The 17,882-nt window shown below is 40.6% G+C and overlaps 1 protein-coding gene across 6 annotated transcripts in view; it reads left to right on the forward strand.

Annotated features, from left to right (window-relative positions):
* Positions 1–9,296: 9,296 nt before the first annotated feature.
* Positions 9,297–17,882, forward strand: part of Cped1 (cadherin-like and PC-esterase domain containing 1) — a 270,698-nt gene continuing 262,112 nt past the window's right edge. Inside the window, exons 1-2 of one of the 6 annotated variants that reach the window (XM_006505038.4) lie at positions 9,318–9,714; positions 10,227–10,646. In XM_006505038.4, the coding sequence (XP_006505101.1) occupies positions 10,398–10,646 (249 nt within the window). In that variant the 5' untranslated portion in view covers positions 9,318–9,714; positions 10,227–10,397. Of the gene's footprint in view, positions 10,647–17,882 lie in introns of all 6 variants that reach the window. The other 5 variants (XM_006505040.4, XM_011241054.3, XM_006505042.4 and 2 more) reach the window with 5 other exon arrangements.

Consider the following 17,882-nt stretch of genomic DNA (forward strand, 5'->3'; position numbering starts at 1 on the left):
AAGGAGTGCACGTTGTGGATTCGAGCTGTGATGGAAGTCAGTGCTCACAAATACTTATAATTATTTTGGTAAGTGCTGTAAAGAATGTAAAAGCACTTTGGGAACATTGGAAGGCAGAAGTGATTATTGCAGTAGAGAAGTTGCCCAAAGGATAAACCACTCAAAACTGAATCCTAAAAGCGAAGCAGTTGCGTTCTAGGAACACCAGCGATCTGCAGTATGTGAGGCTGAAGTAAGTAGATCCCATGTCCAGAGGAATCAAGAGCTGAGCAACAGTCGATTTAAGAAGAGCTCTAACCAAGGAATAGCTTGTAATGGAAGGGGGTAGCTACCTGTTGTGACTTAACCGTGATGGCCATAAGTATCACTGATAGCAATTAAAAAACGTGAATGTCTTCACAGCAACCTACAGCTTGGGAACCGCAAGCTGTTACATTTAAGGTAGATCTTTACCCTTTGGGAGGTCTGGGGGGTTCTGGAGTTCTGAACTGGGGCCACCAGGGTTGCAGGCAAGCATCTTTGCCTACTGACCCATGTGGCCTGCTGTCCCCTCGGTTATTAAACAGCAGATCAGAGTTACAAATCAAGATTTATAAGTTTCCTTATTTTGAGAACAATCTAGAATCAGATTTTGATTTTGACCTAAAACAATACTTACGATTTGATTCTGTTATTGAAATGTTGACTTAAAGAGGAGGTGACCTTAGGTTTGATGTTTAATTGAGTTTGATAAGGGAGAGCTATACTCCATTCTGATCACTTGTTTTAAAGTAGTAAGTTGCATGTGCTTCGTGAGTTGTAAGAGTTAATTCTTACAAGTGTCAGCATGATTAGAATTCTTATTTGAAAGAGCTTTAATAAGTTCCTTAATATCCTCTGCAGAGCCGTATAATTTAGTTTCGGCTAACCCAGTGTTCCTTTTTTACTTTCTTTATCCTAACAAAGGAAACGGGAGGAAAACATAATTTGTTTTGTTTTTTTGTTTTGGTTTTGGTTTTTTTTTTTTTTTTTTTTTTTCCTGTTGCTTAAAAAACCTGACCATTTGCTGGGACATAGAGCTGATGTGGGAAGCAAGTGAGGAGAGCACACATACCCTGTTGCTGTGTTCCCATTCCCATTGCACATGTCTACTTGTCTTCCTTAGGAAATAACAATCACTGCTTAGGAAGCAGTGTGCCTGCTAGTTTTAAAGATGAGCTCCTTTAAAACACAGCTATTAATGCAGTAGCGTTATGTGGTGGGGCAACAAACCACACAACTAATGGCTGTGACTTAATGCCTTTGCTTTGTTAGAGTTGCTCCAGCAGAGGCAGTCTCAACACTGGGACATCAAATTGTAGTAGGTGCCAAATGACAGGAAATGGCTTTCCTTGCTAAATGCAATGTAATAATTCAGCCAGGAATGCTTTTATGTAACTCTGCGGATAAATATGAGACATCTGCTAATAGCTGGTAGTGGTTTTTAGTTTGACTTCCCTGGTATATCAATTAGAATTTACCAAAATATATGTCTCTGTCCTTGAAGCATTTGTATGTTGCTCTGGAACGGAACCAGTTATTTCCTTGGGTTCGAGTACTGGTTATAAAGAGGACTTGTTCTGGGTTCCCAACCTGTGCAGAGTGCTTTTCCTTTACAGCTGTTTGCCATTTACACATGTTTTAAAGAGAAGCTCAGTGTCCTACTGATAAATAATTAAGCTTGTGAATTGATCTTAAGGCTTGGATTCAAAATTCAAAGAGAACTTGATGTCATGGACACACGACTGAAGAGCCACATTCTGTTCAAGAATGCTGCCCTCTTACCCATTCGGATTTCCTAAATGAAGGCCAGTGTCTTAGTCAGGGTTTCTATTCCTGCACAAACATCATGACCAAGAAGCAAGTTGGGGAGGAAAGGGTTTATTCGGCTTACACTTCCATACTGCTGTTCATCACTAAGGAAGTCAGGACTGGAACTCAAGCAGGTCAGGAAGCAGGAGCTGATGCAGAGGCCATGGAGGGATGTTCTTTACTGGTTTGCTTCCCCTGGCTTGCTCAGTCTGCTCTCTTAGAGAACCAAGACTACCAACCCAGAGATGGTCCCACCCACAAGGGGCCTTTCCCCCTTGATCACTAATTGAGAAAATGCCTTACAGTTGGATCTCATGGAGGCATTTCCTCAACTGAAGCTCCTTTCTCTGTGATAACTCCAGCTGTGTCAAGTTGACACACAAAACCAGCCAGTACAGCCAGCATTCATGAGCCACCAGACAATCTATACCCTTCAACTTGTGACAAGTTTAATTCTGTAAAAGTCTCAAAATATCTTTTATTTTCAGAAAATGGGGATAGATGCCTGAGTAATTAAAAAAAGAAAGGAGAGAAAGGAAAAGAGGGAAGGTAGGAGGGAGGGGTGGAAGAAAAGCAAAATCTCAGCTGCTTTATAACATTTTTAAATGAACTATAGCTTCTGGAGAATCCTATATCTCAGATCTATAGAAAAGACAAATGAGATTTCTATTGGAAGTGTAATTTGATCCTTTCATATAATACATATAAATGTATTAGCATCTTCTCTATTATTATACTCCTAAGAGCAAATTGTGCCTCCTTGCCAGTGTGTAAACCTTTGTCTTAAAGAAAGTGCAACACCTAGTGTGCCCAGTGAGGCAAGTGATTCTTTGCCCCCTTATCTGTTCGTCCATCTGTCTATCCAGCCCCATCCATAGATAAATGTGTATATAATAACTACATCTTACTGGTTTTGTCTGGTGTTTTGAGACCGTGCCCCCTTCTGTAGTTCAGGCTGGTACTCACTGTGTAGCCCAGGCTGACCGAGAACTTGCCCTGATCCTCCTGAGTCAGCTTCCTGAGTGTTTATACCCTAGACAGAAGACATATCCCACCATTCCCAGCCTATGTATAATTTAAAGGATTCAAATGAGAATGACATTTAAAAGGCTTAAGGGAGGCTCTCTGTCCATAATTAACATTTGGGCAGGAAAAGATCTGTATAATTATGAAGTTGTTAAAATCTCAAAAAAAAAAAAAAAAAAAAGCTGATGTACTCACTATCCCAATGTACAGAACAAATAAATCTCAGGCAGCCACAAGTAGGAACTGTACAGCTATTCATTCATTTAAATTTGAAAGTCCCCAGCCTCAGCACTTTTGGCATTTTTTCTGCCAATGATTGTATCTTCATTAGAGGATAGAGTTCATAGCAACTGTGGGCTTCTGCTCTAAAACTCAGCAGCATCTGTGCCAAAAGTATTCCAGTGCCAGCTGGGACACCAAAGTGTTTCTAGAAACTGCTAAAAGCTCCCCTCCCTGAACCAAATATCACCAAGATGGGAAATGGTTAGGAGAACAATGGTAAGACTGATACAGAGTATCTGAATGAGTGATGTGTAGGTTTCCACAATGAAAATGTTTCAAGCAATCGCTTGCAAGTAGACACTTAGATACAGCAAAAGCACAGAGACAGGCAAAATAGCTTTCAATGTGAAGCAGTGTGATAGCTTACACAAGGTACAGGGCCATTAGCACAGTGTGAAATAAAATACAGCACACAGCGATTCAAATAAATTTGGTGCCAATGGAAGTTAGCTCAAAATACCGGTGAAGAGACAATTGTGGGAAGTGAGTGACGAACTGAAAATTGTGAGCTAAGCAGTTGACTGGTTTTTTAAAAGTAGTGGCACCAAATGGTCACTTAATAAAGAATTGCCAAGGCAAAGTGTGGCTGGCAAAGTGCCACTCTAAGGGGAGGTCTAAAATCAGAACCATTTTGCTTCAGAGGCCTCAATCTATCAGGACAGATTTCTCATCTTGAAATGTACAGATTGCAAGATATACCTATTTAAACAAACAGTCAAAAAAAAAAAGGGACCAGCATGACCATGAAGAAGTTGAACTGCATATATTTCCATGTATAAATTGGGCAGACACTGGGCAGGCAGTTCACATGGTCCTCAGACCTTGGTCATACTAAAAAGTTCTCTTAAACTGAAATTCTTAGCGTGAACAAAAAGTGGCTGCATATGGCTATGTGGAGAGAGACAAGGTGAGTTGGAAGAAAACTGAGCATGTTCAAATATTGACTGTATTAAACATTGAAGCAAACAAACAAACAGGGCCTTGTTTTAGTGTCTTACTTTGTGATTTCATTGACTAATGCCCACAGCACTTCCAGAACCATGTATGAGCCTAAATGGACACAGTTCTCTGACTTTGTGAGCAATGGATGAAAGCCATTCGGTTGACATGAGAGGATACATGATCTAACCCTGAAACAGAATCATAATATCTGCATGCAGAGCTTTGTTTAGAAGGCCTAATAAGGTGCCTCTGTCTATGCTAGAGTAGTGTAGCAGCTGCCTCCTACGGGGCAAAGGATGAGGGAAGAAGGTAGCCCACACATTTTCTATTCAACTTTGTATATATTTTGCACTGCAGAGAAGAATCACATGACCTTTGCAGGTGATTTCAAGGAGATTTGGTTCTACATGTTTACAATTAAAATTGGTTAAAAAAAAATAGCTTCACTGTCACATTTATCTCATCCTGATGGCTTCTATGATCTGTCCATTAAGAAACTTCTTGGATGCCTAAGGTTTGTTCATGAAGACCAAATTAATTTCAATTTGGAAATTACTAAAGCCATCTTTCACCTGTAGCTAATACTTTCCCAACTTTATTTTAAAGGTTCCCCATTAGGATACAAAGTTCATATTTTGCCCAAGTGGCAGCTGAAAGTATTAAGACTCTTCAGGGCCAGTTGAGAAATGCCTGGGATTTCGAAGCTTTCTTAACACTTCCTGAAAGATATGTATTCCCTATTTTGTTTCTCAAGGACACATGGCTTATCTTCACTTCAGCTGTGTGTGTCAGCTCATTTCCTTTTCCTCCTTGGCTTATTGATAAGGTACATTTTCCATGTCACCAGGCCCAGGCCAATACAATGACATGCTAATCTGAAGCTCTCCTCCTAAGAGATAACCAGTTCTTTCTTGTTCCTCTTGTGCTAATAAGTTGTAGAGACCCTCAGTGGATATCTAAGAGTCTGTGAGGTCATCAAAAGTCTTAAGGAAACTGAGAAGTAATAGAAAGTTGACATGTGAGCTTTACTACATTAGACCACTAAGATTTTGAAGCTGATAAGTCATCCTGCTTGGACCAGTTTTATCGGTGTGTCATACCCTAGTCATTTATAGTATCTGTCACATGTCTTCTGTTTTCCATAGTGTCTAGGATACCTTTGAACAGATTTAATTAATACATGACTCATGATTTAAAACTACCAACTCGTATTTAGAGTTTATTGGGAAAATTCAAGACAGAGCACAGCATAAGAAATGATAAGAGCTGAGAAGGCAGTCTGATTTTTATCGGACCACTTACTGCTAACAGCATTCCCAAGATTTGACGTGGGACACCACCGTGAGTAGTTGCAACCAGATTTTACACTATCACAATCAAGGACCTTCTTGTAGAGAAAAGCTATTCCCTGACATAAGCCAGCAGGGCTCGGAAGACTGCATCAGAGAGGTTGTTCCTATTGAAAGGTGTTACAGAAACAAAACTTTTGGATCACCAGGTGACCTTTGAGGCCATCTATTGATCGTGGTGCCCCTGGTTTATGATGAAGTTGAAATTCAGAGAATCCCTGGTCCAGCACTGAAATCTTTTTACACATATTTTTATCTGCACATGGTTTTAAAAATCAATACCTTAAAATGCAGTTTTCATAAGCTGGGCAATTGGAAAACTGAAATAAGAGGTCCATAGCGAGCTCTTGGTCTCCATGGGCCACATAGTGAGGCCTTGTCCCCAAAACCAACCAAACAGAAAACAAAAAACAAACAAAACCCAAGGATTGTGGGTAGGTGTGTGGTAGAATGCTTACCTACTATGTCCAAGGCTCTGAGTTTGATTCCCAAACAATAAGCCTTCATTGAATATTTGAGTCAAACTCAAGTACCTCAAGTGCATACCAAAACCAAAAGTAGCTATATGTGTCATAAAAAGATCATATTTTATATGTTGGAAAGAACACTGAAGGTTTTTGTTTTGTGGAAGATTGTTCTATGTTGTACAACATTGATATTAGAGTACATGTTTGCCACTCTCTCCTCACAATGCTGCTAAATGCCTACTTTTAAAGAAGTGTGTGTGTGTGTGTGTGTGTGTGTGTGTGTGTGTGTGTGTAAAGGTTACTTTATGAACTAGATCACAAAAGCATCTGGTTTGAAACAATGCCAAAACCCCAGGTTCACAATTGTACTACAGATATGCCCTCCCACTCCCACCACTGAGCCAATATGGTCTCTGTCTTTATTGTTTCCTGTATAGACTCCAATCTAACTCTGCCTAGCCTCCCACTCAAATATAACTCATATAGAAAGAAGACAAAGAACTCAATGGCAAAAAACAAAACAATTCCATTGGGAAAAAAATGGTTGCATTTAGACATTTGTCAAAAGAAGAGGTCAAATCACTTGTTAGCATCTAGAAGAGTGATCAGCTTCTCTAATGCCAGGAAGACACAAATCAAAACCATAGCAAGATGCCACCTCACCCCATTTAGGATGGTCATGGTACAAGGCCAAAATGGCAAGAACGGTAAGAATGTGGAGTGTTGGTGACCATGTAAGTTACTACAGCTAGTGGGGAAAAGGGCTGCAGATGTGTCAAAACTTTGAAAATAGAACTACTATCAGTCACTCAGTGCCATTGCTGGGCACAGAATCAAGGATACAAGACAATGTGTTTAAAGGACATCCGCACTCTTGTTCACAGCATTAGTTAAAACAGCCAAGGATAGAAATGACTACTGTGTTCTTCAGCTGGTGAGTGAAGACAATGAGCTATGCTTACATCATTTTATTCCAATAAAAGAAGAGAATGAGATCCTGTTATTTCCAACAATGTGGGTAGAATTGGAGATCATTATGCTAGGTGGGAAAGGACGAGTATAAAAAGTAAAGCCCATATGATCCCATTTGTGAGGAACCTAAAGGCAAAATTCTTAATGTTTTTACCCCAAAGAAATGATAAGCATTGAGTCATTATATATGTTTAGGCTGACTTGTAAATAACATGCTACATGCATGTATAGAAACATTGCAGGGTGCTGCGTTAATATGTCCAATATCTCTATCTTTATCTAGCCATCAAAACTGTGACTTTGAGAACACAATATTTGATCGTCAGGCATGACTAAAGCCATCCTCTCAAACCGTCTGTTCCCCTTCATCACAAAGAATAATGGAAAGAGAACAATTAGGGACAGAGTTTGTATCTGCTTCTTTTGTGTTCCCCGTGGCTCACCATTTCCATGATCTGCTCACGAGTCCGACACCTCACCACATTCTAAGCTCTGCTCGGACTGAGCCTGAGGATCTAGCACCTAACAGATGTGCATCCGCTCTCATCCACCTGCCAGCTGTTCAGGATGCTTAGGTGCCTTCCATGGACCATCTCACCTGGGCCATCAGTACTCGGAGGGGGGACTCTGATCTCACAAATGATGGACTTAGATTTCATATTCCAAAGCATTTATTTCAGGACAGCTTGTAAGAGGTGGTGAGTGTGATGATCTATGTCCGTAGTGGATTGACTCTAACATCTGATGTGGTCCCAGGAGTCTCAGTCCACCGGGAGCTGTGCTTCCTTTGCCACGTTCTTCTTCTAATTAACCCCTTCTTTTTCTAATACTATAACTATTTCTAATATTATTACTACTGTCTTCTGCTCCCTTGGACTCTGTAGTCAAGATAGGGAATTGAGTTCTTCAACTTATCAGAATCCTTTCTAGTTTCCTCTTAGCCAAAAGAAAGCTACAATGTTGTGTAAACTTTTTCTCTTCTGTTGCGTTTCCCTTCTCCCAACCTAAAGGCAATTCTAGTTAGCATCCAATTTACTCTTCTGTAATCTGACTCAGTGACTTAATAATTCCTCCCTCCAAAAAAAGGATTCTTCCTTCCTCAAAACTTGATTTTTTTTTCATAATTCTAGGGTTAATAATTAACAACTACCTATACTGCTCATAACACCCAGTAAACAGCTTTACCATACTCTGGGTCTTATTAACATAGAAACCATTCCAGTTTAGAGGTCTAGTAATTCCTATTGGCCTTCAAAATATATTACATCCACACAAAACCTGTGGCATGCAGCAGTGATGCTCTTTCAATGTCTATATGTGAAAACCAGGTTAATTTTCTCCCATTCCCTTATTTGTCATGGTATTGAAGACTGAATTTATATATTAAATAGTAGTAAAACATTTTATAGACTATATGTAAATAGACTGAGGTAAGTTATTGTTTATTCTATATTGACCTAATTAATTTGTTTTTAAGGTGCAAACTTTCCTTTTCTCTTCTCTTCTTCTTTTTTTGTTTTTTTATTCTGTTCTTTTCTTTTTTATTTTTTCTTTTGTTTTTTTTTCTTTTCTTTTTTGTCCCTCTTCTCTTCTTCCTCCTTTTCCTTCTCTGTCTCTCTGTCTGTGTCTCTGTCTCTGTCTCTCTCTGTGTCTGTCTCTCTCTGTGTCTGTCTCTGTCTCTCTCTGTGTCTGTGTCTCTCCCTCTCCCTCCCCCTCCTCTCTCTCTGCTCATCTATCCCAAGCTGACTCAAGTTTCTTACTAGCAAGAGATGTCCATTTTCTGAATCTTTTGTAGCTGTGAACCTCTAGGGGGCGCTCTTTCTCACAAAATATTAGAGTGTAATCTCTGAGTCTGGAATGGGTTTACTCTAGGGGTGTGGCCTCAAGGGAGAACATCTGCCTATAAGAAGTTTGGTTAGACCTAAAGTATAGAAACCATCTAGGTATTTGAAGAATGTCCCCGTGAGCTTAAACTAGTCGTTCCTAGAGCTGCCAAAGCAAGAACCTGGAGGTTCTCTTCGGTGGTCCCTCATCCTGCTGAGCCAAAAGTGATGCCCGTGAGAGGGTTGGTATGGAATTAAAAAGCCTGCTGGGTACTCCTTTCTCCTGGGCAAAAGTTAGAACTTCAATACCTACTACAGTCAGTTCATTTGAAGAGCTAGGCATCAGACTATTTGCCTCGGAGAACCACAGAGCGGTAATAACGGCGGAAGGACTCTGTTGGAATGGAGAGGGGACTTTTAGTTACACGGAATGTTTCCTCTTCAGTGGTCCAGACTGTCCGGATGACTCTCTTGTCCTCTTAGGCGAGACCACAATTCCCTGGAGTGATAAGCCTCCCGGTTAGCTCAGAGTCGGCCTTCATCTCTTCCTCGACCTTTAGCATCTATTGACTAGAAGCCATTTGTTATTCTGTATTAGGAAAACGCAGTGACACAGAGGATCAGAGATCAAGTATATTTCTAATTCTGCGGGTCTGGATAGGTAGCCACGTTCCAAGTTGGGATATGGGTGCCAACTGCTGTTCCCATGCACATTAGTAGCCTACCCTTTGCTGGGGCAGAAACTTATAACGCGGCTCGGACAGCCCCCAAGGCCAGAAAAAGCCTTAGTTTAGCTCCGCCCCGCTCGGCCTGGGTGGCAGCGATGGCCCAGGTCCTCCGGCTCTCGGCCCTGTGTGCAGCTGGCACGCGCGTGTCTCCGCGAGTCTGCGCGTGTCTGTCCGTGCGTGAGAGTGAGATGAAGCGGAGTCCTACGCCTGGGTGTTTCCTTCCAAGTGATTTTGATCAGCAATCCATTAGGGGATCATGAAAAAAAAAAAATCTGGCTAAAAGGATGAAAACTGAGTAAGTACACAGAACTTTGAACTTGAAACGGAATGAGACCAAACGCAAGCAAAGCCCTGACAGTAACCACATACAGCCAAACTGCTATCCCCCTTTTTTATGTTAAAAGCCGTGAATGCTAGCAGCAAAGTGGCAATTTAAAACTGAACGAAAGGAAGCAGCAGTTCTACAACATAAAAGGCTGGGAGCGGGATGGCTTTAAAACCGGAGGGAAAATGAGAAACTGCTAGGACAACCTGGCCGGCGCCCAGCTGTGCAACAGGCACTTCGCGTTAAATCGACTGCGTCTTCGGCTGGTTTCTGCCTCCAGACCCGCTTTACGGTGCTTTCTTTTTGCCCCAAAAGAGGAGACAAGCTGAACTCCTGACTTTAAGAATGTTGTGGAAGTAAGGCATTACCGGAAGGAACTCTTGGTAGCTGGGGATGCATTCGGATGATTTCTTATAACTATCTTTATTTTGACATCTTAAAAAAAAATCTGGCCAGTCACTTCTTACTGTCCTTCATTTAAGGGCTATTAACCACCTCTGACCGCTGGGTCCTATGAATCTTTGGCATGAACCTTCGGAAAGTTTTCAAGCGGAGATGGGGCGAACTTGATTGGAATTGTGTAAAAAGAAGACAGATGTGTGTTTTTTTCACACTGACAACGTGGCCAGGGGCCAAGTGATCCTGGACTGGTCATGGTCTGTCGACCCGGGTTCCTTTGTCGCCGGCGATTTTGCCCCCGACCTTTCCTGGTGGGTTTGGTGGTGGCGATCTGTCTCTTTTACCAGACCCTGACACTCCGAGGGACTAAGAAGATTGCAGCGGACGTCTCTGGCACTGTCCCACACACACCCTCTCAAACTCAGGCTAGCAGATGTGAAGAAGGATACCGGCAGGACAAACAATGCTTCCTTCTCTCTGCGAGTACCCAGGAAACCAGGAAGGTAAGTCTGAGTTGAGTTTATCCTGGGCGTCTGTGGTCGGCCTCTCTCTCCTTTCTGCAAAACTAAAATTAACTTCCATGTGGTCCGAATGGGAGCCAGAGTGAAAACAGTGCGGAGTGACCCGGTGACTGGGAGAGGTATTACATAAGCTGCCAAACTTCCTAAACCTACTTAAAGAGTTCTGCCCTTTATCCTTTAGAGGCTACCTTCATTGCAGTGAGGGAAAATCGCTTTTAAGATGTTAGAAGTCTACGAGAGCTGAGGATTTACACATCAGAAACAAAAGTCAGTTTTAAAATCTGAAAGAAAGAAAGAAAGAAAGAAAGAAAGAAAGAAAGAAAGAAAAAAGTCCGTATCTCTTTCTTAAATCCAAGAGAATGAATGATAAGACTCCCAAATTCAAGGATTCCTCCAGAGTTCCATGTCAAGACCTGCTAAGTTGATTCTGAGTTGGTGACTATGTTTCCAAACTAATTATTTCGGAAGAATTTAAAAGAATATAGTATCATATGCTTCTTAAAAATACTTGACATGGGGTTTAATTGTTCATAGAATTAGGAGAACACTGGTCCAGTATTGGGTCCATACCTAGACTCTAAGCACTCAGGAGGCGGAGGCAGTAAAATTATGTCACGCTTCAGTCCAGCCTGCTTCACATGAAGAGTTCTGGGCCTGCCTGTGTCAAGTAGTGAGGCTTTTTCTTTTTAAAGTGTGCATTTATGCTTGGTGTGGTGGACTACCTATAATCCTGCACTAGAAAGGCAGAGAAGGGGGCCAGGGGTTCAAGGCCAGCCTGGCTAACTACATTGTAAGCCCAAGTCCAGCCTGAGCTATATTACACAGTTTCATACAAAATAAAGGAAGGAAGGAAGGAAGGAAGGAAGGAAGGCAAAAGAAAAGAAAAGAAAGAAAAAAGAAAGAAAGAAAGGAAGGAAGGAAGGAAGAAAAGAAAAGAAAAGAAAGAATGAAAGGAAGGAAGAAAGGAAGGAAGGAAGGAAAACAAAGAAAGAAAGCAAAGAGTTGGAAACAGATCATTCTGTATTAATACCGAGGGTATAGTTGCACTATTTTTACTTGTGAAGTATAGGGTACAACACAAATCCAGGGAACATAAAATGTCCATTTTACTACTGCACTCTGTTCATGCCTGCCAGACAAATGCAGGCCCCTCATTGTCAAGTATAAAGAAGAAAACTAAAAGAGGTGAAAAACAAATTATTTGGGAAGTCGTGATGGAAAACCCACCGAACTGGGTGGCAAGATACCTTTGGGACCTGCAGGAGGTGCCTTTTATCTATGTAGACTTGGGGGGAGTTTCTGAGCCTGCTTAATAGTACTTGGAGCAGAATTTTATCTTGGGTGGCAGCATGGTTGCTGTTGTCAGTACTGACACCTCGGGGGACACTGTGGTGTTTTTCAGGCTCATAGCTCAGGTAGATAGGTAAGTAGGTAGGAAGCGAGTAGGGTTTCTCTTAAACTCAAGTTGGCTGTCACTGAAGGATGCTCAAGTGATCCACATGGCTAGCAGGATGCCCTGTTGCATCCCAGAGAAATCAGGCTGCTTGGTTTCTACCACAATATATGCTCTAAAGAAAAAACGAACTCGACCATTGGCCTAATCATTTCTGAAGCCACAACTTGAAGAACCCCCACCAAGTCACTGTAGATTAAGATGGTGAGCATTTGAAGACCGCCACGGAAGAGCGTTCACTTGTTAGCAAAACTATGAAGATTGTGTTGACTCATGGACAGAGGACGATGACAGATGACAAGGGCAGGGCCATCTTTAAAGGAGGCTTCAACTCACGGTGTGAGTCAATCTCTAGATGCTATGAAGTCACGGAAGAGTCTACTTTTGGTTAATTTATGAGACTATAACTTTTCTTTTTGTTATTTTTCTTGAACGCTTTGAATTTATGACAGATGTCACTGAATTTCAAAGCTGCTTTTCCTTCATTTTAAAGCCACCTTTTGGCGGTTTGTAATAGCGATGTCCTTGAGAAGTAGGTGGGGTACATCTTTCTTTAAATGCTTCAATGTTTCCTAGGAAATGTAGATGGAAACGCTTTATTACTTAACTTTTAGCTTCCTTTACTTCCTTACTAGGCATTTCCTGAGTCCTGCCTCGTTTGTGACTTACGCATATGTTAACTGTTATTTGTAGACCGGCACAGAAAATTCCACTTCAGCTTCAGAAAGCCTGCTTCTTGGAAAACATCTGAAACTTATTGGCTGCTGGTGTTAAAAAAAAAAAAGAAAAAAATTCACTCTAGAATTTTCTTCAACCAAAAGAATGCCAAACACCAAACACATGATGGTTTTGGCTTCCAAGTGATTCAGAGTCTTAAATGTTAAAAACACAAGCAAGATTCTAAATCAAAATGATAGTTCAGTCACTACAAAAATGGTGTTTCCAAATATTTGCTCTATACCTCTGGTTTTAATGTATGCAACCCACTGCCAGCAGGTAGAAAGATGTTGTCATGCAGGCTTTATTCAAAATCAGAAACAAACAAATCCTACAGACCAATACCTCCCCAAAGGAATCAAGTGATAATTATCTGCAATTATTAAATACTCTTTCAGATATCTAACATGGAGAGACAAATCAATATATTATGAATGTTATATAGATAATTTAAAAAATAAAAAAAGTCACTAATGAAATAACCAGCAAGACACTGCCTAGGTGGTTGTTTCTCAAGACCTACAAGTGGCGTTTAGATAGGATATCTTATAGATTTGTTTTTATCTGTGCATTTTGAAATTTGTAATTTCTCTTACTCAGAGAACAAACTACTCAACTTAGCAGAATCCCTCATCTTTACTCTCCTTTACAATAAACTCTCTTAAAAGATGCTTAAAACCACTGGACTTGCTTATTCACATTTCAAAGAAAAAGTGTGTGTGGTTATTTAAAAGATCTCTAAACATCAGAAATCTCATGCAAATACTTGTGTGTAGGTGTGTCTACAGATCTCTGTGGGAAAATAATGGATTTTGATCAGATATTCAGAACTGAAAACACGCCAAGACCACTGGAAGTGCTTAACCAGCTGCATGCCTCAATGTTTAACTAACTGTGTATATAAATTTGTCTGGATTTCTGTGTGTATAAATTTGAGTATATAATTTTGGTCTGCATAAGTAAACCTAAAATGAAAAACCAAATTTAATTAAGTGTCCCAATGAGAATGTTAAAACAAACAAACAAAAAAACTGACTTCGTGTGGAAACAGAGATGTCTTTGGGGTAAACATTGAGAGTGGCAGATAACAGAATATTTCTCTAATCACAGCTGTCGGTTGTTGATGAAGCAGCAGCAAGGGTTTCCTGGCCTTTGGGGCTGCAATTCCTTCTTAGAGGAGACCCTTTATACTCTATCCACCCAGTAACACAGGCTCCTGTAGACAGAAATATTTGAAGACAGTAACTTTGCCTTCCACACCTTTCCCACTGAGACTTGATTCAGCATTAAAACCGTTCCCACTGCCAGTGAGATCACAGGACTCCCTCTGCCAACTTTCCACGCGGAATCACGCTCCCTCTTTCTGGCCAAATCTAATTCCTTTTTCCATTTGTCCTTTCCAATGTGCCTTGCTAAGCAGATGTAATATTGTCATTTCTTCTGAATTTTTCTCTCCGCACTGGATGTTTGAATATTATTTAATAATCTGCTATGACTTAAACCTATTCCGATTTAAATATAAAATAGTTATGTTGTCTTCACTGAGGTAGGTTCCTTTGTAAATCTATTTTCATGGAAGCTGATGCCTTGGCATTGCATAACACCAAAAACATTAAATTATAAACAGACACAATGAGTAATATCTCCTTAGCCCATGCTCCTCTATTGGAAACACAGCTATTTGGGGACTGTGTTTAGACTCATGAGAGCCATGTGTTTCTGATTATCTCCTGTTGGAACTACACAATGAGAACTACTATTCCTTGGACTGCTGATGGACTGTTTGCTGTTCAAATCTTTCTCATTCTCCCCTTGGTTTCAAGGACTGGTCTGTGCAACTTTTACTATCCCCAGGATCCAACACATCCCAACGTAAACAAGCAAATGTCCTCATTAAACATATTCCAACCGTTTTGTTCGTATGTGTAAAAATAATCGACATACTTAGCATTTGAAGACGTTTTGATGTTTGCTTGTTTAGTCCAAGTTTTGGAGCATCAGGAAGTTAGACAAACTCTTAGGTGCTGACAATCTCAGGAATACCAAAGTGGAGACAAAAAAAAAGGAGAAAGAGGGATGGGTAGAAAAGTCTGTGGCACTTTCTGGGGTCACATCCAGAGAAGCTGTCTTCAGCTACTAAATCTCAGACATTAGAGGTCAGAGGAGACCCTGATTTCATCTTCTTCTGTCTTTCATTGGTTGGTATCTATCCAAAGATACTAGATTCTCAGGACAACCATTAGTGGTAGTCAGGACCTATATAGGTATCATTTTGCCAGTACAAAATCATTTGAAATGGCCCCTTCTTTTGAATAAATAATGTGAGTGGCAGTAAGAATGCTCGTGTTCTCTCTCTCTCTCTCTCTCTCTCTCTCTCTCTCTCTCTCTCTCTCTCTCTCTCTCTCTCTCCCACAGTGTGTGTGAGGGAGAAGGTGTGTGGGGGTAGGGGTGGGTGTGTCAGGGGGTGGGTACAGGGAAAACAGATAGCCACAGTAATGGTGTGAGAGGCATCCATGAGCAGGCAGATGAAGCCCAGAAATCTAATGACAATTGTTACAGCAGGGGTAGTCATTTCACTGTCTAAACACCTAGTGAACACATCTCCATGGCTCTACCTCTCAGCAATTGATTTTGCTTTCTTTAATTTAAAAAAATTGCAATTGTCTCTTGGAGAACCCCTACTCTTTTTTGTTTGTTTGTTTTGTTTTGTTTTTGTTTTTCGAGACAGGGTTTCTATATATAGCCCTGGCTGTCCTGGAACTCACTTTGTAGACCAGGCTGGCCTCGAACTCAGAAATCCGCCTGCCTCTGCCTCCCAAGTGTGCTGGGATTAAAGGCGTGTGCCACCACACCAGGCGAACCCCTACTCTTTGACTGGAAAAAAAAATCTCTCCCTTTCTCTTTTTCTTTCTCTCCTTGATCCCTTTGAAACATTCATCCATTTTATTCAATGTATAAATATTTATTGATACTAGCAGGGCAATGAGTATGACACGGGTGACAGAGAAATAGAAGCCATTGTGAGACGGGGTAAGTAGAGTGCCAGAAAACTGATAAATTCTATTCTTTAGAAGAAATGAGAGAAGGCAAGAAGGAACTGGAGAAGATCATTTTTAAAGGTGCAGCAAACATAAAAACATACATATGCATATGAAAGACACTAAATAGATTAATAGACTCTTATGGCACATGTTCTAGTGTGACCATGAGCACATACATGAGTGTGTGTGTGTGTGTGCGTGCATGCATGCATGTGTGCGCACAAGCACTCACACACACACAGGATATCTAATAAGGTCTAGATGTTGATGAGGTGCACATAATGAGGTGTCTGAATTCCTTAGGTATTGGGCAATCACTACAGAAAGCAAAGGTGGCCATGCATTGATGTATAAGAAAATATTCCAGAAAACAAGTTACGAAATGAACTGAAGCAAAGTACAGCTAAAGAGAGACCGGCCGGCTGGGGGCTGGCTGGAGAAGCATTCCTTCCGCCATATTTTGTCTTCCTTGATCATTTGTAAGCACTTTCTTGTTCAGTCTCCTGCTGCATTGGCCCCACATTACACTATTATAATATTTATAAGAAGTTTTGGACGTCTCCATTGGACCAGTTAGCATGCTTGTAAGTATGACACAGCAACAAGCTTCTGGGGACGTGACAATCTAACTAATGTCCTTGCTCTTTCTCTCATTCCCTTCACAGAGACTGTAACTGCTTCTTTTGTGAGTACTCCCTGGTCACCTCCCCATTCTAGCCTTTGAATTTGGTCCTCTCTACTGAAATTTCTCTCCCTGTTACCCCCAACAATCAATACTTCTACACCTTCACCTTCATCCTTCTTCTAGAAAGATCTTTCATTACTAAAGAAAACATCTTCAAATTTCCCTCTGTAACTGAGCAGGACAGTAGACATATCCTATGACCTCTGAATGACTGTTTCTTTTCAAGGTTTGTGTGTGTCCCTTCTTCTTCTCATGATGGAAGTGGGCATCTCCAGCTGTCGTCCCTTGGGCATCTGTCTTGTTTTATTCCTTCCCTTGATGAACGAATGTGTTACTCATCAAATGCATCTTCCATTCTCTGCTGTTTTCTAGAGTGGTAAAAATGCCTAAGAACATTTAAATATGATGAAATCAACAATTCCTTGACCTTCTTGCTTGATGACTAAGATCTGACTTCCTCCTACAGGCTTCTGATAATATTAATATATGGTTGGAACCATGGGATTACTTTGTTCTTGCCACTGTAAATTTAGTGATCTGGCTCCTGACCAGATGTGAGTCTGGCCACTCAACAAGACTGGCTCCAAATTGGAGTGTCTATACCATTCATTGTTTTTCTTTCCTTCTCTGTGTTTTAATCCTTTTAAATGTAATTAATGTTGATAAAAATATTCACATATACTATAAAATGTATACTCTTAACCATTTAAGTGTATACATATTTTGAGCTATTGATGTTAAACTGCCAATTGATTCCTGAGCTGTTGCCATGCCCTTAGCATCTAACCACACTTATATTTCCTCTGTGTAGTTCATAGATCACCTTTAGTATCCTGTTTCTTCTCTAGATATAACTCGTGATTTTTCTCTGAGACCATGAGAGATATTTAGCCCTGTATATGGAGTGCTTTAGTAAATGGGGCCTTAAAACTACCTATTTTACCAAGTGCAAAATACAAGGTGGAATTTTCTTTTTACTCCACCTCCCAAAATTTCAGATTCAAGTTAACAAGATGACTGAGATAATAAGTTACTAAAGTCCTAAACTATACTTCATGCCGGAATGGCCTAGTATACCTTTCTACTATTGTTGGAATTCTACCTGTCTGTCCAACTTCAGAACCCAGCTTATAACTTTATTTTCCAATCTTCCCTCTGTCTAAAGTCTCTTCCAAGTAGTAAAGCCCCAGTCAAGATCTCTAGAAATAAATCTTCACAATCTCTCAAAGCTGTCTTAAACCCATGAAGTTTCATTTTCTTTATCATTCTAGCCCTTATATTATAACTAGATGTTTTTCAAACTTCTTTTTTCATTATAATTA

This window comes from Mus musculus, chromosome 6, assembly GCF_000001635.26.
Source record: "Mus musculus strain C57BL/6J chromosome 6, GRCm38.p6 C57BL/6J".
Lineage (NCBI taxonomy): Eukaryota > Metazoa > Chordata > Mammalia > Rodentia > Muridae > Mus > Mus musculus.